Genomic DNA, 25560 nt, shown 5'->3' with positions numbered 1-25560 from the left:
CTTTGGTTCTGGAAGTTAAAGATTTGTATTGATCAATCGATTTTCTTCACTTTCTACAAGTGAAAAGTGAACATCTAAAGTCAAATCATAAATCTAATTTACTAGAAAAAACTGCCACAAAAAATTTGAAGCAAATGTAGCTAGGTGAACCGATAAAAAAATATAAAACGATGATTAGTGATAGCAAAAAGTTATAATTTTATTAATTAGTACATGTATTAATGAGTACTAAAATATTACCTTTAGTATATTCATCAATCTAAGCCATTGTATTGCTAGATGCTAAAGATTAAAAAGAAGCCGTCAACAACTCACTGTACATATGTATCTCGCACGCACAGGAAATTACATTTTAGCCTCAAACAGGGAAATATAATCTGAATGTAAACTCAACAGGAAACTCCAAAGGAGACTCAAAGTAAAAGATAAATTTACCTCCATTCGCCGATCTTCTTCCGTAGAACTTTAACTACCTGATGCCAAGAAAACTCGGAGTCACCTTCGCAGTAACTTTACAGCAATTTTTACAATTATGTTGTCCGCCAATAAAACGTGTCGATCGAGTAATTCATTAAAGTAACGTTGTTAATTAATTTAGTAAATATTGATGTCCATGCGATTTAATAATAGAGTAAAATCCCTAAATTTGAGATCACAGACAACACGTTTTACGAGTGATAACATTTATTACGGCCTATATAAAAATTTCGCGCTGATGATTGGCTAAGGAAGCGACCTCATATTTATCGCTCGTGGTTTCTTTTCAGATGTATTGCTTGTGACGTCACGAAAGAAGCACCCGCTGGAACGTGAGCTTTTTAAAAGAGGGCTCCATTCAAACGCATATATCTCTGGACAGGGTTGGTCTACAAAGACAAAAATGACATCAAATTGGAGCTGATGTTTTAGCCTTTTGTGGGTCTTAATTTCATTAAATCGAATTTCTTGACGCAACCACATCTTTAACAATGGGCGATCCAAGCGTCATTTATGCTGGAATAGATTGTTTATAAACTTCACCATACTTCCTCCCTGTCGCTGCTGTTCTATTTGATGGTCAGCACTTCCTCTCTGTCATTGCTGTTCCATTTGAGGGTCAGTACTCCCTCCCTGTCAATGCTGTTCCAGTTGATGGTCAGTACTTCCTCTCTCTCTCTCATTGCTGTTCTAGCTGTTGGTCACTACTCTCTCCCAGTCATTGCTGTTACAGTTGATGGTCAGTACCATAGAGTTATCTCCCCCTAGAGTGATAACTATACGAGCGTTTCCGGTGCCAACAAGGAGCGTTTAGGCCACGCCTCTTTTTTGTGCTAGTCAGTCGTAGTGATTGACTAGATCAATAACATCAGCCATGAGAAGGGTTAAACGAGGATCATGAATTCCATTTGAGATAGTAATTAATGCTCATATTAAAGAAATGATGATTATAGTTTATTACTCTAATATATGCTTATTATTTAAAGCAATTCAATACCTACCAGAGATTGTTAAACATATTATGGAAATGTTTACTTTTTCATTTCCATAAACATAAATATTTCCATAATTTTAGGGAAATGGATATGGAAATTTTATTTTACAAGTATGGAAATGGTATGAAAATGGAAATAATATGGAAATGAATTATGGAAATGCTATGGAAATGGAAATAATATGGAAATGAATTATGGAAATGGAATTAATATGGAAATGAATTATGGAAATGGAAATAATATGGAAATGGAAATACTATGGAAATGAAGTAGGGAAATGGAATTAATATGGAAATGAATTATGGAAATGGAAATAATATGGAAATGGAAATACTATGGAAATGAAGTAGGGAAATGGAATTAATATGAAAATGAATTATGGAAATGGAAATAATATGGAAATGGAAATAATATGGAAATGAATTATGGAAATGGAATTAATATGGAAATGAATTGTGGAAATGGAAATAATATGGAAATGGAAATAATATGGAAATGGAAATAATATGGAAATGGAATTAATATGAAAATGAATTATGGAAATGGAAATAATATGGAAATGGAAATGGAAATAATATGGAAATGAATTATAATCCCTGATACCTGCATGACTTGCCAAGGCACTGAATAGATAGTGAGTGAAAGTGAAGGTAATGCAAGCAGTTACTCATAGATAACATACATAGTCATACTGGGGTTGTATTACATTGGTGTGATGGGAAGCTAATCAACTGCCATCAACTATGAGCTGTACTACCCGGTGTTGCCCGAGTAATAAAAAAGTATTTGGACAGAAAATTTAATTTTATATAACATTTACTATTCTAACTTTTAAACTTCATATCATAAGAAAATATTTTTAAGCAATTTAAATGAATTAAGAGGAAAAAGAAAACAACTCTAAAGGTTTGCAAGCTTTTTCAAACAACTACAACTTTTAAATTTCATATCATGAAAGAAGTGTTTTGTTGAAATAAATTAGGAAAAAAAATAAAACTAAATGTGTTTAAATGTAAAATAATTAGCAAGTAATGCTAATTATAATCTGTTTAGCTATGATTACAATAAAAAATTATTGTAATCATAGCTAATTTTTATTACTTTATTTAATAAATAAAGTAATAAAAAGTCTATTTTATTTTTAAATAATTATAATTTAGTATAATTAAGTATAATTTATTTTTATCTAACATATAACAACATTTGCCACTCTAACTTTCAAACTTTTTGCTTGCTTACATCAAGCAAAGATGTCCACTAACTAGTGGACATCTTTGCTTCAAGCTAGTCTATGTATTTGATTGATATGTATTGAAATCTAAGATTACATCCAAGGGCTGTTTGTGAACTGAGGTGATAATGAATCACTCTATCACCATACAATGTCAATACTTTCAGTTGATGGCAGTCGATTAGCTTCCCATCACACCAATGTAATACAACCCCAGTATGACTATCTATCTTATCTATGAATAACCAATGATATACAGCCCCTCATGTTTGGGGGCTTTATATCATTGGAGTAACTGATTGCATTAACTCACTTACTTAACACCATCTATTCAGTGCCTTTTCAATGCATGTAGGTATTGAATTGCTTTAAATAATAAGCATATATTAGAGTAATAAACTATAATCATCATTTCTTTAATATGAGCAATAATTACTCTCTTAACTGGAAATTCATGATCATTCTCATGGCTGACGTTATTGTTCTGTCGATCACTACGATTGACTAGCACAAAAAAGGGGCGTGGCCTAAACGCTCCTTGTTGGCACCGGAAACGCTCGTGTTGTTGAATGCACAGTTATCACTCTAGGGGGAGATAACTCTATGGTCAGTACTTCCTAATCGTCATTGCTGTTCCATTTGATAGCCAGTACTCCCTCCCAGTCATTGCTGTTCCAGTTGAATGTCAGACTTCTAATAACTTTTGCTGTTGTTTATTGATATAGGTATGTAGATCTGTGATGAGACTGCAACCAAGATTGAAAACTTTTGAAAGCTTGAAAGTTTTGAAAAGCAGAAGTTTATTATCCTTATCTTAGTGCAGTGTCGCAGGGTTATGATTTACCTGAATTATCAAATTTGTATGTAGGAAACCATGCTAGCGCACCACCACCCGCATATTCGCTTGTTGACCCACAAAGCTATCCACCTGCAGGTGCCAACCAATACCCTCCTCAGAATAATATCGTGTGAGTATAGATTTTGATGTTAAGCAGAGTAGTAATTGTGGAGACCGGTTAACAGACCTTCAAGAGAAAACATCAGTTGTAACTGTATTGATGCCTTCCTGTATTTGCTGTAGCTGCACGGCATGACTGTTCTGTAGCTTCACAGTGTATGTTCTGTAGCTGTACATCATGTGTTCTGTAGCTGTACGTTGTATGTTCTGTAACATTACAGCATTTGTTCTGCAGCTGTACAGTGCATGTACTGTAACTTGTGTGTGCGTGCGAGCGTGCATGCGCGCGCGTGTGTATGGTCTGTAGCTGTACAGTGCACACTTTAGAACATTGCAGAATATGCTTCATAGCTGTACAGTGTTTGTACTAAGTCAAACTCTGAGTGATCATTAATCACAGTAAAGACATGTTGCAGCAAGCTGATGATTAGATATATGTGTTAACTTTAATTATGATTAGTGTTACAAAGGAGTTGTCCGCTCTTAACCAAGGCTTCAAGTACAGCTTTTGAAATTTTTGCTTTGAGAAACCAGCGCTGCAATACTTTTTAATATATGTTATGTAAAACATATTCACCCTATATTGTTTGTGTATTGAAGCTCGATGTCACCATCAGAATACAAATAGAGGCGTTTGAACTCGTAAGATGTTTACTAAAAGCTATGATTAACTCCTGGGGCTAGAATTATTTTTGTTGAAAATACAACCTTCTATATTTGATAAGACGTTTTCAGATTTTAGGGTTTATTTGATCTGCCTTTGATTTACTTTATTTTTGACACTGTGAATGTGAATATAGTCTACGCCTAGGCTTATTTGTCTATGTGTATTGTGTTAGCATAAACTGAGAAATAAAACTAATTTGTTATGATACAGGTACCCTCCAGCTGGTGCTCCACAAAATCAAGAGTTGCATGCAAAGACGCCTTTAGCCTGACAAGTTGGCAACTGCAATTATCAACAAATTGCCATAGCTGACAAGTATTGCTACTGCCACTATAACAAACATAACGATTCGTCATACAAGCAACAATCACTTTAAGTACCAATTTTCTGTTGTCTTCCAAATCTTCACTATTGTGGTTTATATACCCGACATTGGTTCCAGAGTTTTATGAATACTGTATCAACTTTATCTTTTATAATATAATTATTTTATATAAAATTCCTTATATTTTCGATAGCTATTATACAAATTAATATTATTACCTTGAGTCCAGATTACCAACTTACATTTTCAAGAATGAATAAGATGCAATTCATACATCACTAGAATGTTCTAATTAAAACAATGGACTTGCTTGCTCATGTAACATGGCAACACAACTCTTAAGAAGAAAGCTGGCCTCTTCATCATATGCATTTTTAGTTGGTAAAATATATACAAAACCATCATGAAAGAAACTACCTATAGTATGAATACACAGTGAAACTAAGTCTTTTCTGAGTTGTTACGAGAGTTTCTATAAATATATGTCAGCATCTAGTCGAGTCTTGTCTAGTCTTAATCCAGTTCTGAATATATTTCAAATTTTTTATAGGTCCTTCACATCTGTTTCTAAGGATACTTATTTGAAATTGAATTTGTGTATTTAACCCCTTTCTTAGTATCATTACTTGCAATATAAATAAGCTTGGAATGTTTAACCTGGTTTCTTTAAAGGTTGACTTGCAACAAAATTCACAATACAGTTATTTGGTATCAAAAGATTCCCCATGTCTTACTCTGTTGTGTTGTAGGTGCTAAATATGTGGGAATGTGATTACAAGCTCTTAAAAGCTAAAAAACGAACAGCTAATTGCACCCACAAAGACCGCCGTAGTTTGGATTCTCTTTCCAAAACGGCTCAAATGTGACGTAGTTGTGGTAGATGGTTTCTGTTTACACTTTCATGCAACTTTATTCGTCGAAATATTTTCACAAATAAACTTCAATAAAACCATGTCTATTGTTTTTATGCATCTGTTTTACCGTCATTGTAATGCTGTCACTTTTAGCAGTGATATCTTATAACTTACTGTTAAAGTTCATTTAATTTTTTAACCTTACCTCGAAGGAGTACATATCATTGTCTGATAATCATGACCAGCCTGTTGGTCACCTGTGATAATCGAAAAGTGCTGCAAAAATTATTTGCGAAGTACTGGGTCACATGATCAGATTACGACTTGACGATTAGATCAAGCCGAAACAAAACTGTAAAGTAGCGAACATCTATATTTGATACAGGGTCTTCGGTAAAACCCAAAGTGTTTGTCATAAACTTTCCGAAGCTTTATATTGAGCTTTTTATTGGCTTTTTAATTCACGTGAGAACATCACGTGATAAGACAATACCAAACTGTAATGACTACGTCAGAGAAATAAACAGATTCCAATCTACAGCGGCTTTTCGTTTTTGAGCTTGTAATCACATTTCCACATATTTGGCACCTACAACACAACAGAGTGAGACAGGGTGAATCTTTTGATACCAAATAACTGTAATGTGAATTTTGTTGCAAGTCAACCTTTAACATCTTTATAAATGAAATACTAAATATGTCATAAGGAAGCAATTTAGAGTGCTGGCGTTGTGTAACAGTTATGGCTATTAAAGCAATATTTTATTATACTTATATCTACCTTATACTTATTGAAAAGTTTTGTTTACAGGCTTCAAAGTAGAAATCTGACAACTTGATGCAAGAATAGTTCGTCAATGTTTCAGATGTTCTTAGCTCTTAATTAATAATAGTTGGCCTCGTCTGGTATTAACCATTCCATATTCTCACATCTAAGTATCTGATCCTTTATAGAGATCCTAAGAACTAAGATGTATAGAGACAATCTGTTCTCAATGGCCATACGCTGATGACCTGAAGTTCAGTTAGTCATAAGTTCACAACTGACAATTATGTAAAGTGCTTTGGGAGGTGATTATCAATTCTTTTCACATAACAAATAAAAAAGAGGAAGGTTGTAATTTTAAATACAGTTATATAATAAAGCAGGTGTTCTTATCATGCCCCTGTCCATGCAATGTTTTGTTACCTTGACCTTAGTCTTCAGACCAGAGTTTGTAGCAGCGGGTGAATACTGCTGGTTGATACAACTTCATAGAGTAGTTATTGGCACTGCTGGTCAACATGACTTCATAGAGTAGTTATTGGCACTGCTGGTTGACATGACTTCATAGAGCAGTTATTGGCACTGCTGGTTGACATGACTTCATAGAGCAGTTATTAGCACTGCTGGTCGACATGACTTTATAGAGTAGTTATTAGCACTGCTGGTCAACACTACTTCATACATGTCGAGTAGTTATTAGCACTGCTGGTTGATATGACTTCATAGAGTAGTTATTGGCACTGCTGGTCAACACGACTTCATAGAGTAGTTATTAGCACTGCTGGTTGATACGACTTCATAGAGTAGTTATTAACACTGCTGGTTGACATGACTTCATAGAGTAGTTATTGGCACTGCTGGTCAACATGACTTCATAGAGTAGTTATTGGTACTGCTGGTCAACATGATTTCATAGAGTAGTTATTGGTACTGCTGGTCAACATGACTTCATAGAATAGTTATTAGCACTGCTGGTTGACATGACATCATAGAGTAGTTATTGGCACTGTTGGTCGACATGACTTCATAGAGCAGTTATTAGCACTGCTGGTCGACATGACTTCATAGAGTAGTTAATGGTACTGCTGGTCAACCTGACTTCATAGAATAGTTATTAGCACTGCTGGTTGACATGACTTCATAGAATAGTTATTAGCACTGCTGGTCAACACAACTTCATAGAGTAGTTATTAGCACTGCTGGTTGATATGACTTCATAGAGTAGTTAATGGTACTGCTGGTCAACCTGACTTCATAGAATAGTTATTAGCACTGCTGGTTAACATGACTTCATAGAGTAGTTATTGGCACTGTTGGTCGACATGACTTTATAGAGTAGTTATTGGCACTGCGGGTCAACACGACTTCATAGAGTAGTTATTGGCCCTGTTGGTCGACATGACTTAATAGAGTAGTTATTGGCACTGCTGGTCAACACGACTTCATAAAGGAGTTATTAGCACTGCTGGTCAACATGACTTCATAGAATAGTTATTGGCACTGCTGGTTGACATGACTTCATAGAGTAGTTATTGGCACTGCTGGTCAACACGACTTCATAGAGTAGTTATTGGTACTGCTGGTCAACATGACTTCATATAGTAGTTTTTGGTACTGCTGGTTAACACGCTTTCATTAAGTAGTTATTGGCACTGCTGGTCAACACGACTTCATAGAGTAGTTATTGGCATTGCTGGTCCACATGACTTTATAGAGTAGTTATTGGCAGTGCTGGTCAACACGACTTCATAGAGTAGTTATTGGTACTGCTGTTTGACACAACATCATAGAGTAGCTATTGGTACTGCTGGTCGACATGACTTCATAGAGTAGCTATTGGCATTGCTGGTTGACATGACTTCATAGAGTAGTTATTAGCACTGCTGGTTGACATGACTTCATACAGTAGTTATATGCAGTGCTGGTTGACACAACTTCATAGAGTTTTATTGGCAGTTCTGGTTGACACAACTTCAGGTCTTTTTCACCATAACCTAAAGTGATGGTTTCAGTCTTTGCTATCACAAAAAAGAGTCTGTCATCTTCAAGACTCCCTTTGCTAAGAAGCTGCCTTTCAGTAACTCATAGTATCATCTGCCTGTCCGGTTCTAATTCTCCGTTCAATTGCACCCTATGGATGCCAAAATGGCGGTCTCAAGGATTTGAATAAAAATACCACATTTCATCACAAGAATGAACCCGCAGTTGACCTCTTAGCCTCACCACATCTGTATTATAAACTAAAAAAGTGGTATTCACCACTTCTTTTTCCAAGATTCACTAACTGTTCTGAAAGTGTTTCATAAAGTTTTGTTTCGCAGTTCATGGGCCATACAGTGTCCTGGAACTTGACTCAACCTCGAGTGGGCCATGTGACAATATAGCTCCTTTCACCCTGCAGTCTTTATAAATAAGGGAAGACTTATAAATCATAATAGCTACAAGGTATTTAGGCATATAATAATAAATTGAATCACCATTAAATGAATGAGAATATATAAACATAGATGAATAGATATTTATGTTATTTACACCAATCACTGCTTTTAGAGCAAATTACACCATAAAACAAAAACAGAAGTAGTAACGCACATGTAAATTACGTGAATGTGAGAAAAAGCTCTTTTTGCATAACTCTGTTTTATAATGTAAATTGACAATGTGTTGGTGTCTGGTATAAAGGGTAAGGGTTTTATAGAGAAGTAAGAATGTAATGGATGGTCAGGCAGATTGAAGACCCGATTTGAGCAAATGTCTAAAACCTCATTAAGCTTCTCAGCCTTAAGGGGTGTATTAACGCTCTGTATAGCTTTAGTTTTTTTATGGGAACCTGTAGTGGCAAGTCTAGCTCGTGACATCAGCCTCTATACATCACCATAACCACCGAGGCGTAAACCATGATTAACCAATAAGACTGGCCGCTGAGGCTAGTCAAAGGGCTGATGCACGCATGATATGGATGTGTAAATATAGTGAGTAATGATCCCACTCAAAAGCTCTCATTCCTAATCAGTTTTCAAGCTGAACACTGACAACAAGAAGCAGGTCTACTGGTTTCCGATATGGAGTATCAGGCTTTTGAACAACTCGCTGCCAAAGTGAAAAGTGTGAGAAATAATTGAAATATATTGCCATATTCATATGTAGAGATATCAGTATATGGTACTACTGCATTGTATTTGGTAGTAACCTTGTCATATTTAGAGATATGAGTATATAATACTACTGTAATGCATATTGTAGTAACCTTGTTATATTTAGAGATATGAGTATATGGTACTACTTGTATGGTGCATGGTAGTAGTATTGGTGTCTCTCCTTTGTTGGGTTTGTTATCCCCGTCCCTATTCTCCTTAGCCCCGCCTCTATTCTCCTTAGAACATTGTTAGCCCGCCCTTATTCTCCTTCGTCCAGCGCCTATTCTCCTTAGCCCCACCTCTATCTCCTTAGAACATTGTTAGCCCCGCCCCTATTTTCCTTAGCCCCTTGTATTCTCCTTAGCACATGTCTCAGAAAACTTATCTGCACCTTTTCTTTTAGAGTGTCTTCACTGGCTCCAAGCATGATGTCATCAATAAATCTACTGGCCCTTTCACAGCTCAGCAGGTAACCTTTACATGTATACACTGAAAGACCACAGTAAGCACTACCTAAACTCCTAGCATATATGTAGATGTCTATGGTTTTTGGAAGCAAACAAATGGGGTCAAAAAAGCAAACAAACGCCGGGGTCTTGCATCCCATACGGGAACCAGGTTCAACCATGATAGAAAGAGTGGAAATTTATCTTTAGAAAGAAATTGCAAAACAGAAATTGTTTCTCAATCCAAGCTAAAATGTATCAACCTGTTATAGCACTATTCTATAGAAATAGCTCTACATCATTTTTGTGGCTCACTTAAATGTCATAATGGTTAGCTCTATGTGCAGGCTTCCACAGATCTACTAGTTGTCATGCTCAAGAAAGTTTCACATAACAACAATAAGAGATTCATAATTTCTATGAAAACGATTGCATTTTTGCATTTTTGTATCCTCTATTGAAAAGTTGTAAAAGCTATTAGTAATGTGTTGAAATCAGAGACCTGTGGTTGATTATGACAGACCAGTTGTCAGATTTTAGATTCATTGAAACATTTGATGTAATACAGTTGCGTATGTCACTCTCAAACAGACATGCATAAATTTAGGTCACGAGGAAGTAAGGCTTTTTCTCTCCGCATTATCAAATGTCTCGCTAGAGACTTATGTAAAGCCTGGTTCCCATATACGCCGCAAAGCACCGGCGACAGCACTGCAGGTTATCAGCGGTGAAATGTGAACCTACGCGCCGGGTACTGCCGAGTACTGCCAGTAGCTGCCGGCGGTCAACGCAAGAGTTTAGTGCTGTTCAAATTTCGCGAATAGCCGCAGGCAAAACCTTCCCAAAATGCACTGTACAGGTGAAAGTCAGCATTATCGAAACGGCAGAGCACGGCAGAGCGAGCGAACATATTTTATGCAGCTTTATGTGAACAGAAGCCACCGAGCCTATCGTCGCAAGCGTTTTGCTGTGCAAGATTACCGTCGAGTCTCGCAATCGATATGAGAATCAGGCTTAAGAGATAGAATGCATCACAATGGTGTTTAGTTAGGGTTGGGATCATTATGAAAAAATCATAATTTCGCATTGATAAGTACTCACTGCCCAGATGTGAAATGCATTGCAATGGCAGTAGATTTTAGCCCACATGTCGCTGTAGTTGCATTAGCAGTGCAATAACAGTAGTAAGCATTTTACAGTGATGTAGTATAATTGCATTGTGTACTTTTATACACATACACATGTATATATATTTGCATTTATATACTTATACTTATACTAGCTGTACTACCCGGCGTTGCCTGGGTAATAAACAAGTCTTACCACAGAAAATTTATTTGTATATAACATATAACAATGTTTGCCATTTTAACTTTCAAACTACATATCATGAGAAAATTGTTTTGTGTAATTGAAATAAATCAAGAGAGGAAATAAAAACAACTGTGGAGGTTTTCAAACTTTTTCAAACAACTGTAACTTTCAAACTTAATATCGTGAGAAAAATGCTTTGTGCAGGTCAAATAAATTTCAAAGAAATAAAACGAAAATTTGAATACGACTATACTGGTACCTCTCGATTCTGGTACAAATGTAAAAATGGGATATCAGACTGTTTTTCTTTGACCGAACAATGAGAGAATATAGAGGCCATTCCTACTCGAGATAATACAGTTATCCGCATGAAAAGTATTGACCTTCACCGCGATTACGTAATTGAATCTTACGAAAAACCAGAAATAAAAGTTCACGAAAATGCGAAAAAGCATCACGTTACATAGAGTTAATAAAGTTTGAAATAATATATCATTTGGGTGTAAAAACGGCAAAGGATGTATACATTATGTAGTAAGAGCAAAAAAGTGCGAAAGCTTATGTGGGCTCGTGGTTAAAGACCTGGATTGTAATACTGCGGTTTGTTACAAATAAGTTGTCAAATATCATTGTGAGTTCAAGTCAAGCAGAATGTGAAATTTTAGTTCCAAGATTTGAATAGCTATAGGTGGACATACCGAAGAGCAACAGAAAACAGATGACAAACTTTGAGAAATATATATAGGTATACGTGTATGCACATTTCCAACCTTGAAGGGTTCGATCCGTTTACATATGACTCGCGCAGGACTAACTACCTGGCATGAGGTTAAGAATGACTGTTTTAAACTCTTAGGCCAATGAATTACTGGTTTTCTATGACGTGGAGCTCTATAATTAAAACAACTATTCATATTTATTCTTTGGTTGACATGCAGGAAAACCGGTACCGATGTGAAGAACTCATTATATAATTCAGGCTATTCAAATAAATCTATAACAATGATGTAAACTTTTTTTAAATTGCACGAATGAGGGCAGTAGGAATGGAGTTTATTAGCATCTCCCTAGTGGCCCCACATATTCTATGTTTTAGAATATTCTACATGTATATTCTATTCTATGCATGTCTTGGTTGAAATTAGTAAACTTGGTACAGCTGACTAGTGAACTTGTAATGTGTGTTTATGTTGAAGATATCAGATCATTGAGAAGATAATAGACAGAAGTATCTGTAACTAGTGTCATAACATCAGCTCAGCATAAGGTTTGCATAAACGGAGCTGTAGCATAGCATAAGCGGCAAACGCATAATGTAAGCGTAGTGTAACATAGCATAGGCCTAACATAAACATGGCATAAGCAGAGCATAAGCATACGCCTAACATAAACATGGCATAAGCTCAGCATAAGCATAGACCTAACATAAACATGGCATAAGTACAGCATAAGCATACGCCTAACATAACTATGGCATAAGCACAGCGTAAACCTAACATAAAAATGGCATAATCACAGCACAAGCATAGACCTAACATAAACATGGCATAAGGCAGCATAAGCCTATGCCTAACATAAACATGGCATAAGCGCAGCATAAGCATAGGCCTAACATAAACATGGCATAAGCGCAGCATAAGCTAGGCCTAACATAAACACGGCATAAGCGCAGCATAAGCTAGGCCTAACATAAACATGGCATAAGGCAGCATAAACATAGGCCTAACATAAACATGGCATAGGCGTTGCAGGGACTAAAGTAATGCCTAAAGAAATGAAACTAAAGCGTACATATCTAGAAACACATTTGCCAAAACTAAAGTAATGCCTAAAGAAATGAAACTAAAGCGTACATATCTAGAAACACATTTGCCAAAAACCAAAACATTGTTCTGTGCCAGAATTTCCTCATCAGATATTAGCTAGACAACTGAATGAGTTTGTGTGGTCATGTGACCAAGCATTTTGTTAGTTGGCTATGTTTCTTATAATCCAAGAAATAGTAATCAATAAACGTGTAGATAAGGATATGTGTATATTTACAGCTCTATAGACTACAGGGACAATTCATGGGAGGAAGTGATAGGGTGAAAGTCATCTCTGACTTGAGCGCTGCCAGGGTGAGCATATTCTATGGAATATCATAAGTCAGGTTAACTGATAACTGCCAACTATTCCATGTTAGGTCATCAACTACAGGCTTTGTTAAAAATTTGTTTGACCTACTTTTTTTCGCAAAATATCTAAATAAAATGCCTCAACTTTTTGCTGCTGTAATTTCAGATGCCTGCGAAGCTTTAAAACCTTGTGTCAAGGTCATCCTTTGAATAATAGACAGCATTAGATGTGAGATTACGAGGAGCTACAGAGTTAATTTATTAGTCCTTCTAACTTTGTTGGCCTAGAGAATAAACTAAAAACTTTGTCATGAATTCCCGTAAGTTGAAGTTTGTGCTGGAAACTATCAACGCATTATACCGAGGTACATCAGTCTAGTTACAGTCAAACCTCGACATCTGAAGTTACTCCATTCCTGTGTTTCCTTCCTATATCGAAATGTTTGCATGTTGGAGCAAATATTTTTATAAACATATATTTTCTTTGGTTTCATTTGTTCCAGAGTCTAAAAACTATGATAAATACTTGAAAAAGTTACATATGGTGTAAAAATAATGTATTATACAAAAATAGGAAAAATCTAAATGTACAAGTCTAAATTTCATGCAAAATCTAAAGTGTTAAGACAATGATGTTACCTTAGAGACCCCTGAACACGAGTGGAGGCTCGGCAATCTGTATATTTGGTGTTATACTGTACATGTACTCACACAGGAGGCTCGGCAATCTGTATATTTGATGTTATACTGTACATGTACTCAGAGTGGAGGCTCTGCAATCTGTATATTTGGTGTTATACTGTACATGTACTCACACAGGAGGCTCGGCAATCTGTATATTTGATGTTATACTGTACATGTACTCAGAGTGGAGGCTCTGCAATCTGTATATTTGGTGTTATACTGTACATGTACTCAGAGTGGAGGCTTGGCAATCTGTATATTTGGTGTTATACTGTACATGTACTCAGAGTGGAGGCTCTGCAATCTGTATATTTGGTGTTATACTGTACATGTACTCAAAGTGGAGGCTCTGCAATCTGTATATTTGGTGTTATACTGTACATGTACTCAGAGTGGAGGCTCTGCAATCTGTATATTTGGTGTTATACTGTACATGTACTCAGAGTGGAGGCTCTGCAATCTGTATATTTTGTGTTATACTGTACATGTACTCAAAGTGGAGGCTGTATATTTGGTGTTATACTGTACATCTCAGCATAACTATCTCTACTTTAAATTACGGTAGCTTAAATTAATTTCACTTCTATATTTTATTAATTTTGTATTTTATTATTAGTGTTGCTATATTTTTACTTTTAGTTGACAAGTGAAATGTTTGAGAATTTGTGTATATCATATGTTAAAATTACTTTTTTCAACGCAAAACTTTTTCCAAATTTTACTTGTGAAAGGGTGATTATAAATGTTAGTGAAGGTTTGACTGTACCAGTAGTGCAGCTGATCTGATAGTGGGCCATTATAACAAATACAGTGAAACCTCGGTTCTCTAACATAATCCGTTCCAGAAGGTTGTCTGAAAACCAAGTTGTTCAAGATCCGAAACAATTATTCCCAGTAGAATTAATTTATGTAAATTTTAATCCATTCCAAGCCGAGAAAACAACTTCGATAAAGTATTTTTTAAACATTTACACCATAAACTGTACAGTATACTACATACTATAAATAAAAACCGGGAGATATAGATCATGCTTAATTTTAATAAAATATTTTGTAACTATGATGATGAAAACAGAAAACAAAATGTAAACATTTCGTATGCTTTCTCTTAAAACATTGAAAACATTCTAGGTTAAAATACAATATCAAAAATTACAGAAACTGATAATGAAACAGCAAAGAATGGAACAGATCAGTTACATCAAAAATCGTATGAAAAAGAAAATATAAACAGCAATGGCATGTTTACTTCACATATTTGAAGGAGAATCTTCCTCGAAAACAATTTAGGGTAACTCAACTGGAGGAGTTATCTCCCTAGCAAATCTCTTTGGTAGAGGGACGTCATCCCAGATGGTTCCTTCTTTTTTGTAAAGGATTTATGAAGCGTAACTTGCTTATCCCTTTGTTGAAAAATGTTTCCATGTTGTTTCCTGAGCTTTTCCGAACGTTTACTTCCAATGCGCATGCTCCGGTTTGGTCGAGAACCGAGTTTATGTTTGAGATCCAAGACGACCAATTCACATATTTTTTTGTCAAAAACCAAATTGGTTGAGAACCGAAGCGATTGAGAACCGTGGTTTCCCTGTATTTCAGTTCTTTTGAGTAACTAAGCAACTAGTAAAACTCTGAACTAATAGCCACTATATCACCTTTTGACTAATACTACTAATAACTACTATTAGTCAATACCACCGTCTGACGAATAATAGTACCAGTTGCTAGTAACTAACGACTGTGCTCACTACCTATCCAAATTATGACCTAGATCGGTTCTGACTGACAGGTCATCAGTCAACATGGTCATAGCTCAGACTGTATCTGTTCGAGGTGTATAATGAGGACATATGATGCAGAAAGAAAATCCAATTCAAATGTTTCATTTGTGACCTCATTGTAAAACATTCCCAGTATAGAAAAAGTATCCACTATACTTTGATTGTTATATTAAATAATAAATTAATAATAATAACTTGATGGTATGAAAGAAAAAAAGAAAAAATATTACACAGGATTCTTTTTGAGCCCGAAAATTAAAATTAACACAAAGATACAAAATATTAAAAAATAGAAAATATGTGTAAAAATTGAAATCCACTGGTTGGTTGCACATAACCTACACTTTCTTCTTTGTATGACCAAGAAAAAGATCAGGCAATAGGTCTGATGAAACATGTTTTATCATGTTAGGCTTTGTCTCTAGCGGCAGCATCTTTTTGCTCCAATTTGATTGCTGACTAAACTGTCTTTCTTTTCTGAGGCCATGATAAGGGCGTAGAATAAATAATAATATAAACAATACTGACCTTCTCGTGGTGATGACTTGGTGCTTAGCGAGTAAGACTCTGAACCTGCTGAATGTAGGCATAAGTACTAGTGGACGTAAGTCGTGCAGCTTGTAACTCAGATATACCATAGTACTAGGTTGCAGCTATTAACAACTAGTCATTAGTACTATTCACACAGAGTAAACCAGTTCATATTTTTACTGACCTCGTAATTCTGTGTTGTGCATGTGTATTTGTTTTGCTAGAGAATTCTACCCATGATTGCAAAAGATGCTGAACCAATCATCAAAATGGGAATCTACACACAACAAAAGAAAGACTTGGTCAAACTGTTAGCTGTGTAAGTAGTAATGCTTCTTTTAAGTACAGAATCGCTCAAAAGAAAGAAATATCTAGAACAAAACTCGTTGACAAATATTTTCACGTGTTGCACATGTAATGCCATGTCTTGGGATAAAGATTTCAATTGATTAAACCAGTGTTAGTTTGCTAGTCAGCCTTGAAGGAAGTGCCATATAAAAGTACTCAATACTGTAAACAATAATGGGTAGACAACTCCAAGTTATTGCAACTCGTAAACGGTGCATAACTTTTTTAAGGAGGTGATAATCATAAATCTGTACATATATGTTGAACACGCACAGAAAAACCATAAAGACACAAATTCTTACGCGCTTGCCTATCGTTGTAAAATTTCCCAAGCATAGGCCTACCTTGTCTTAGTTGTGGCTGTTTTCAGAAACAACGACCCAAATGTGTTCAGATTACGTAACCATGGAGGAGAGTTACAAGCTCTTCAACCCATAAAACAGATTTATTCCAGAAACTCTGTCTAATATAAAATATGTTTTATGAACGTTAAATCAATACAATTGTGACAACTTCATAAACTAAATATATTTTTGAAGACATGTTAGTGCAGAGAACCATCGTATCTCGCTTAGATTGAAGGTTTTGCCTCAGATCTGTTAAAAATGCATGTATATCTTTATATCCAGACATATTGCCGATAGACAAAATCCTCAGTCTCGAGAGCTGCTGGTGAAATCATTCGGACGAGCAGACCAGACTCGGGTATTTGGTATTCTAGACGAGGTACAGTTCTACTCTTTTATATACATGTATAATACAGTCATACCTCAGCATATGAGAAATTTGAGATACGAGGAAAATTCTGAGCAAATGTTTTTTGGAAATGTGAAACAAATTTTAGATACGAGCCTATGAGACGATTCTCGATGCGGCTGACCATGCGAGAGACGATTTACGGGAAGGGCATCGCTCAGTCTTTCTTGTCGATCAGTTTGAAAAGGTTTTAAAAATTCCAGCTAAAAGTGAAGGTGAAAGCGAGGCGAAAAGAGCCGAGCCGGTAGGAAAAAGGAAAAAATTGAAATCGGAATTAAGTTTACTGCAATGTAAGATTAAAACCTACTTTTAAGTCTGCGTATTGTACACACTTTTATTAATAGTATGTCAAGTTTTTAGGTTAAATGTAAAGTTTATGTCATGTAGCAGCGCAAAACTCTAGCGTATCGAACATGTTGCTGTCAAGTCTTTCTCACACCGCCGCTAGCATCTGTCTTAAAGGTAAGAACTTTATACAGTCCATATTAAATTTCATTGTAGATCATAACCACTAAATGGGTACCATAAAACCTCTATTTGAACTCCATGGCACTCCATTTTTCTGCTCTGCCCCTAAAGTGGCTGTCAAATAGAGTTGGCGTTCAAAATCATTAGAATTTTGGGAAGATAAATTTAAGCCCTTTACGAGCGAAGCGAATGTTGCCTATATTTTGCACTCTCCTTCGAGCAGAGCGACATTAACCTTTTTAAATGCAATAAATCTGCTAACTTACCATCAACTTGTCGTAGATCTCTAAATAAATATGCGTCGAGAAGCCGAGTTATATCTCTACCAGTTGATATCTATTGCTTGCAAGTAACCTACAATGACATTGTAGCCTGTGCCACGCTTTACAATTTGTTAAAGGTAAGAACTTTATACAGTCCATGTTAAATTTCATTGTAGATCATAACCACTAGATAAGTACCGTAAAACCTCTATTTGAACCCCATGGCACTCCATTTTTCTGCTCTGCCCCTAAAGTGGCTGTCAAATAGAGTTGGCGTTCAAATGGAGGTTAGCAATTTATTTTTCATAAAGCTCATTAGAAATTTGGGTTGCATTTCGTGCAAATGCTGAATTTTTAGCCACATCGCTAAGCATAATTTTTAGTCTAAAACTAGTCGTTCATATACCATCGTTTATGTAAACCATTTTTCACATACGTCGAAGTATGAAGCCTGCACATAAACAAGGAACTACTATTAGCCTGATACAGTTATTAATTATCTCTATGGTATTGCTTTCAAAGTTATAACAAAAAGCAATCAAAAATGGAAACCTTTGGTGTGAAAAACGAACTTCGATACGAACAGAAACAATGGAAGAATTAATTGTTATTGATACAGCTGAGTCATCATTAGTATGCTTTTTGGAACACTTTCTACTGATCACTTATTATTATGGGTTTGTAAAGATCAAAAAATGTCAAAGTGATGGTCAAATGGAGGTGGCGTTCAATTAAAGGGTGGTGCTTTATTTTTCAACCTTTTACATGTAGGGGTGGCCAAATGGAGATGGCGTTCAAATAAAGGTGGTGTTTAATTAACGGTTTTGCGGTGTTTGTTACTTAGTAACTGTAGGTAGTGAATTACAACAATTAAAAGCTCATTTTGCTGTAATATCCTGTTTTAGGTAGTTTTTCAGAGTATGGGAATGGATTAATTTATATTTAGTCATTTTATATAGAAAAAACTAAATTGGGATGAAAGAATTGACACAGTAGGTCCCGGAACGTATTAGCTCATATGTAGAAGTATGACTGTACTCTTGCATTCTCTTATATGTATCAACTTGTCATCTTTATGCTACTCGTACTTCTATGCAATATACCTCTATGGGAGCATGTTCATCTGTACTGTGAAATCTTTTGGTTCTTATCTAAGAACATTATGATCGAGTCTGATCATGAATACCTGGTGAATCATTACAACCCTCTTGAAATCTAGTTTCACAGTTTGGATGGTCTGTTAGAACCGAAGTCCAGACATTCATATCGTTCAATTAGTTGCTTTGATATCATACCTATGCATTCTGTACAACTTTTCATTTGTGGTAAAACACCACAGGCATTTGCTCCAGCAACCATAGCCATATTTGTTTATGACGAGCTAAGACAAGTTAGGGTGCTTGCGAGTGATTCCACTATTGCTCATATATACTGACCTTTGTCTTATTTACTAGTTGGCATATTTCAACTAGTAACTTCTTAGTAGGCATTAATTCATTTGAGTCACTCTCTGATTCCAGTTGAGCCCTCCTATTGAGGTCAAGCTTTTACAATCGCTAACTCAATTGCGAACTCTTGGTTTGGTTTTATCTAGTTGAAGAAAAACAACTTCAAACAAAATCCGAATTTTTAAATACATGTGCGGCAACATGTTAAGTATAATACAGACCAAATTTCATCTGTTCAGTAGAAGAAGTACAAGTACATCTAACTAAATACAGAACTAGTAATTGGTAAAGCCTGTGGTCCCAAATCAGCTAGCCTCGGTGGAGCAAACAATAAAATGGTCAAGCTTTTGATCTGCTGTCATTACATAACCTTTGTAGTTACCCTATGTACACATTTTGGAAAATATTATGCCCAGCATGAGTATATACAAGTTTGTTGTCCTGCACATTTTCAGGCAGGGCCATACCAAGGGCCTCCTCCTCTTGCTTCTGCTATGGGACCTGGAGCCACCGTAGTAACGCCAAATGCCATAGTCACACACCCAGCAGGAAGTCACTACCATCAGGATCCCATCTCATATGTTGCCCAGAATGCTGGCACAGCTCTATTTGGAGGCATACTTACTGCAGTAAGATAGTTTTACGCATAAACCTTTTACGTATATCGCTTTGTATGGTTTTAGTGGTCTATTGAACATCTATAAAGTTATCGCTATAAACCAGTATTTGTGAAGCAAAAGATGAACTAGTAGACTCCTGTACCAGTAAATATAATAGTCACCGTAAAACGACTACAAATGGAAAGTTATATCTAAGCTACATGTACACTGTCAGCTATGCAGACGGATTATGTTCTAATCTTGACTATAATAAGAGTGGTGTCCGTCCCTCGAAGCTACCCTAAGAGGTTAACAAATGCAATGCACAGGAACTTAACTTGGATGTCTGGCTTTGCAGCTAGGTTCACTACCAACTGCACCACTAGACCACCTTGAAGCATTGCGGAATAATTGTGTGCATAGTTATTACAGATGACATTCTCTCACAGCACATGAGGCTGCCAGTGTACTAGTTACTATAATGTTTACTATAATAAGAGCCGTGTCGTCCAAGTCTCCGAAGCCACACTGAAAGCATCAGGAAAAAATATTCCCCGTACAAGAACGAAACCCAGATATTCGGCTTCCTAGTCAAGCACGCTACCATCTGCCTTAATCGACCATCTTGCTGCAACACAAATTAATTGTGCGCATGGTATGCATGATGATCTCTCACGACGAACGTTACTGCTAGAGTAATAATACTTTATAATAGTTCAATTAAATCTCTTTCTGTCAGAAGTTATTAGAAATGTAACTCCTAATGGCAGATCTCTATTCACAACCACACAATGTTTACAACCTCTCTTATAGAATACAATGTTGTTCATTATCTATGACTGCTTTTTAAATCGAACGAGAGTGAGAACTTGCTGAGATTGGATATTTTAGGTAAAAACTGATATTTCAAAGTTTTTTTGTAAAATTAGTTAATAAAGTTAAAAATCTAAAATCTTAAAATAAGGAGACCTTAAGATATAGTACATTTGGTGTTATTGATGCACTTTATTAAATCATTGCATTTATTTATTATGCATCACAATTCTATTTCAAATTATCCGTAAAGAGTACTATTATTAGCGATAACATAGCTTTTAAAAATGGGTTTGGGCTGTTACAGTTTCTCAACTTTTAATGCAGAATGTTCCGGAAGTAAGGCCAGGAGTTCAGACAACAGTCGGGTACCAAGCCGGTCCTCCACAGCCACAGTTTGGTTATCCTCAAAGCAACCAGCCTTTCCAGATGCCACAGCCACCAGCAGGATTTGGTCAGCCAAGGATACAAGGTCCACCTGTGACATCTGCTCAGCCTTCTCTTTATCCTGCTGCTCCATTTGATGGTCAGTACTTCCTCCCTGTCATTGCTGTTCCAGTTGATGGTCAGTACTTCCTCTCTGTCATTGCTGTTCCACTTGATGGTCAGTACTTCCTCTCTCTCATTGCTGCTCCATTTGATGATCAGTACTCCCTCCCTGTCATTGCTGCTCCAGTTGGTGGTCAGTGCTATCCTCCCTGTCATTGGTGTTCCCTTTGATGATCAGTACTTCCTCCCTGTCATTGCTGTTCCAGTTGATGGTCAGTACTTCCTCCCTGTCATTGCTGTTCCATTTGATGGTCAGTCCTATCCTCCCTGTCATTGGTGTTCCACTTGATAATCAGTACTTCTTCCCTGTCATTGCTGTTCCATTTGATGGTCAGTACTTCCTGCCTGTCATTGCTGTTCTAGTTGACGGTCAGTACTTTCTGCCTGTCATTGCGGTTCCCGTTGATAGTCAGTATTTTCTACCTGTCATTGCTGTTCCAGTTGATGGTCAGTACTATCCTCCCTGTCATTGCTGTTCCACTCGATGATCAGTACTTCCTCTCTGTCATTGCTGTTTCATTTGATGGTCAGTACTTCCTCCCTGTCATTGCTGTTCCATTTGATGGTCAGTACTTCCAGCCTGTCATTACTGTTCCAGTTGATGGTCAGTACTTCCTCCTTGTCATTGCTGTACCATATGATAATCAGTACTTTCTCCCGGTCATTGCTGTTCCAGTTAATATTCAGTACTCCCTCCCTGTCATTGCTGTTCCATTTGATGATCACTTCTTCCTCCCTGTCATTGCTGTTCCAGTTAATGGTCAGTACTCCATCCCTGTCATTGCTTTTCCAGTTGATGGTCAGACTTATAAAAACTTTTGCTGTTGTTTATTGATATAGATGTGTAGATCTGTGATGAGATTGCAACTAAGGTTGGTTTTGAAAAGCAAAGTTTATTATCCTTATATTACTCCAGAGTCTCAGGGCTATGACTTATCTGAATTATCAAATTTGTATGTAGGAAGCCAAGCTAGCGCTCCACCACCCGCATATACACCTGTTAACCCACAAAGCTATCCACCTGCAGGTGCCAACCAATATCCTCCTCCGAACAATATCGTGTGAGTATAGGTTTCCAAGTTAAGCCGAGTGCTAATTTTTAAGACCGTTAACAGACCTTCAAGAGAAAACACTAGTTGTGACTGTATTGATGCTTTCCTGTATTTGCTATAGCGGCACGGCATGTGTGTTCTGTAGCTTCACAGTGTATTTTCTGTAGCTCCACAGTGTGTGTTCTGTAGCTCCACAGTGTGTGTTCTGTAGCTCCACATTGTGTGTTCTGTAACTGTACATCATGTATTCTGTAGCTTCACAGTGAGTGTTCTGTAGCTTCATACTGTGTGGTCTGTAGCTTCACAGTGTGTGTCCTGTAGCTTAATAGTGTGTGTTCTGTAGCTTCACAGTGTGTGTTCTGTAGCTTTACAGTGTATGTTTTTGTAGTTGTACATCATGTGTTCTGTAGCTGTACATTGTACGTACTGTAACATTACAGTATTTGCTCTGTAGCTGTACAGTGTATATACCATAACTTATGTGTGTATGGTCTGTAGCTATACAGTGTACATTTTGGAACATTGCAGAATGTGCTTCATAGCTGTACAGTGTTTGTACTAAGTCAAATTCTGAGTGATCAGTAATCCCAGTACGGACATGATGCAGCAAGCTGATGATTAGATATATGTGTTAACTTTAATTATGATTAGTGTTACAAAGGAGTTGTCCGCTCTTAACTAACGCTTCAAGTACAGCTGTTGAAGGTTTTGCTTTGAGAAACCAGCGCTGCAATACTTTTTAATATATGTGATGTAAAACATATTCACCCTATATTGTTTGTGCATTAAAGCCTGATGTCACCATCAGGATACAAATAGAGGCGTTTGAACTCGTAAGATGTTTACTAAAAGCTATGATTAACTCCTGGGGTTAGAATTATTTTTATTGAGAAGACAACCTTCCATATTTGAAAATACTTTTTCAGATTTTAGGGTTTAGATGATCTGCCTTTGATTTGCTTTATTTTATGACACTGTGAATGTGGATATAGTCTACGCCTAAGCTTATTTGTCTATTTGTATTGTGTTAGCATAAACTGAAAAATAAAACTAATTTGTTATGATACAGGTACCCTCCAGCTGGTGCTCCATAAAATCAGGAGTTGCATGCAAAGATGCCTTTACCTTGACAAGTTAGCAACTGCATTTATTAACAAATCACCATAGCTGACAAGTATTGCTAGTGCCACTATAACAAACATAATGATTTGTCATACAAATAACAATTATTTCAAGTATCAGTTTTCTGTTGTCATCCAAATCTTCACTATTGTGGTTTATGTACCCGACATTGGTTCCAAAGTTTTTATCAATACTGTATCAGCTTTATATTTTATAATATAATTATTTTATAGGATTCTTTATATTTTCGATGACTACAAATTGATACCATTACCTTGAGTTCAGATTACCAACTTACATTTTCAAGAATGAATAAGATGCAATTCATACATCGCTAAAAGGTTCTAATTAAAATAATGTAGTTGCTTGCTCATATAATATGACAACACAACTCTTAAGAAGAAAGCTGGCCTCTGTTCATCATATGTATCTTTAGTTGGTAAAATATATACAAAACCATTGTCAAAGAAACTGCTTGCGGTATGAATACACAGTAAAACTCAGACTTTTTTAAGTTGTTACGAGAGTTTCTATAAATATATGTCAGCATCTCTTCCATCTACAGACCAGCCATGACACAACCGGTCTTAATCCAGTTCTGAATATTTTTGCAGGTCTTTCACATCTGGCTCTAAGTATTCTTATTTGAAATTGAATTTGTGTATTTAACCTCTTTCGTAGTATCATTACTTGCATTATAAATAAGTTTGGAATGTTCAACCTGGTTTTTTAACATCTTTATAAATTAAATATTAAACATGTCAGAAGGCAGCAATTTAATGTGCTGACATTATGTAACAGTTATGGTTATTAAAGCAATATTTTATTATACTTATATCTACCTTATACTTATAAAAGAGTTTTATTTGCGAGGCTTTAAAGTAGAAATCTGACAATTCGATGCAAGTAGAGTTCTTCAATGTTTCATATGTTCTGAGATGAGTCATATATATGAATCATAATAGTTGACCTCATCTGGTATCAACTATTGCATATTCTCACATCTAAGTATCTGTTCCTTGATAGAGATCCTAAGAATTAAGATTTAGAGAGACAATCTGTTCTCAGTGGCCATGCGCTGATGACCTGACGTAGTGTTAATCATAAGTTCACGACTGACAATTATGTAAAGTGCTGTCGGAGGTGACTATCAATTCTTTTCACATAACAAATTAAATAAGATAGAGGTTGTAATTTAAAATACAGTTATATAATTAAGCAGTTGTCCTTATGCTGCATCTTGCCGCTGTCCATGCAATGTTTTGTTACCTTGACCTTAGCCTTCAGACCAGAGTTTGTAGCAGCGGTTGAATACTGCTGGTTGATACAACTTCATAGAGTAGTTATTGGCACTGCTGGTCAATAAGACTTCATAGAGTAGTCATTGGCACTGCTGGTTAATGTTTTGTTACCTTGACCTTAGGCTTTAGACCAGAGTAAGCAGCCGTTGAAGTCAATTGATGATTTTATAATTTATATGTGTATTTATAGATTAAAAAGTACTTTGCTTTTGATAATCACATATTATTAATTTTTTGCTATTTGGTATTTGATGATGAAAATGAATATATATTTAGCAGTAGCAGTGTTGGCTTATAAGGATATTTGTATATTGTGAGTTGTACAGCAAGACTCCCTGATGTCAGATAAACTGCAGCTAAATCTAAAAAAACACTTACAATACTGAAGAGTGAGCACTTAAGGCAAGATTGTATGAACCTGACTTAAACTATATGAGTACTAAGAAATGTCTTCTATTATAAAGGCAAATCTATACAATAAACCTTGCAAAAATGGAAAATCTGAATAGTTCTTGCATCCTACAAAAGTTTAGCTCCTCACTTCACTGCAAATCTGTTTTG

At 36.1% G+C, this 25560-nt stretch overlaps 2 protein-coding genes across 4 annotated transcripts in view; both read left to right on the top strand.

Moving 5' to 3' along the window:
* The window catches only part of LOC137389943 (trithorax group protein osa-like), a 28039-nt gene extending 22812 nt beyond the window's left edge, over nucleotides 1-5227 (top strand). The window contains exons 8-9 of one of the 3 annotated variants that reach the window (XM_068076139.1): nucleotides 3572-3671; nucleotides 4539-5227. In XM_068076139.1, the coding sequence (XP_067932240.1) occupies nucleotides 3572-3671; nucleotides 4539-4599 (161 nt within the window). In that variant the 3' untranslated portion in view covers nucleotides 4600-5227. The remainder of the gene's footprint in view (nucleotides 1-3571; nucleotides 3672-4538) is intronic. The other 2 variants (XM_068076138.1, XM_068076140.1) reach the window with 2 other exon arrangements.
* Nucleotides 5228-9239: 4012 nt separating this feature from the next.
* Nucleotides 9240-23933, top strand: LOC137389944 (actin-binding protein WASF2-like). The gene is made up of 9 exons (XM_068076141.1): nucleotides 9240-9380; nucleotides 9814-9879; nucleotides 13216-13290; nucleotides 16505-16599; nucleotides 17258-17354; nucleotides 20019-20192; nucleotides 21303-21501; nucleotides 22486-22585; nucleotides 23646-23933. The coding sequence occupies exons 1-9, from the start codon at nucleotides 9336-9338 to the stop codon at nucleotides 23668-23670; spliced, it is 876 nt and encodes a 291-aa protein (XP_067932242.1). The 5' UTR covers nucleotides 9240-9335; the 3' UTR covers nucleotides 23671-23933.
* The last annotated feature ends 1627 nt before the right edge of the window (nucleotides 23934-25560 follow it).

The sequence above is a fragment of the Watersipora subatra genome, chromosome 3 (genome assembly GCF_963576615.1).
Source record: "Watersipora subatra chromosome 3, tzWatSuba1.1, whole genome shotgun sequence".
NCBI classification, from domain to species: Eukaryota; Metazoa; Bryozoa; class Gymnolaemata; order Cheilostomatida; family Watersiporidae; genus Watersipora; species Watersipora subatra.
The sequence above is the reverse complement of the archived record's forward strand: the minus strand, read 5'-3'. Positions and strand labels throughout refer to the sequence as shown.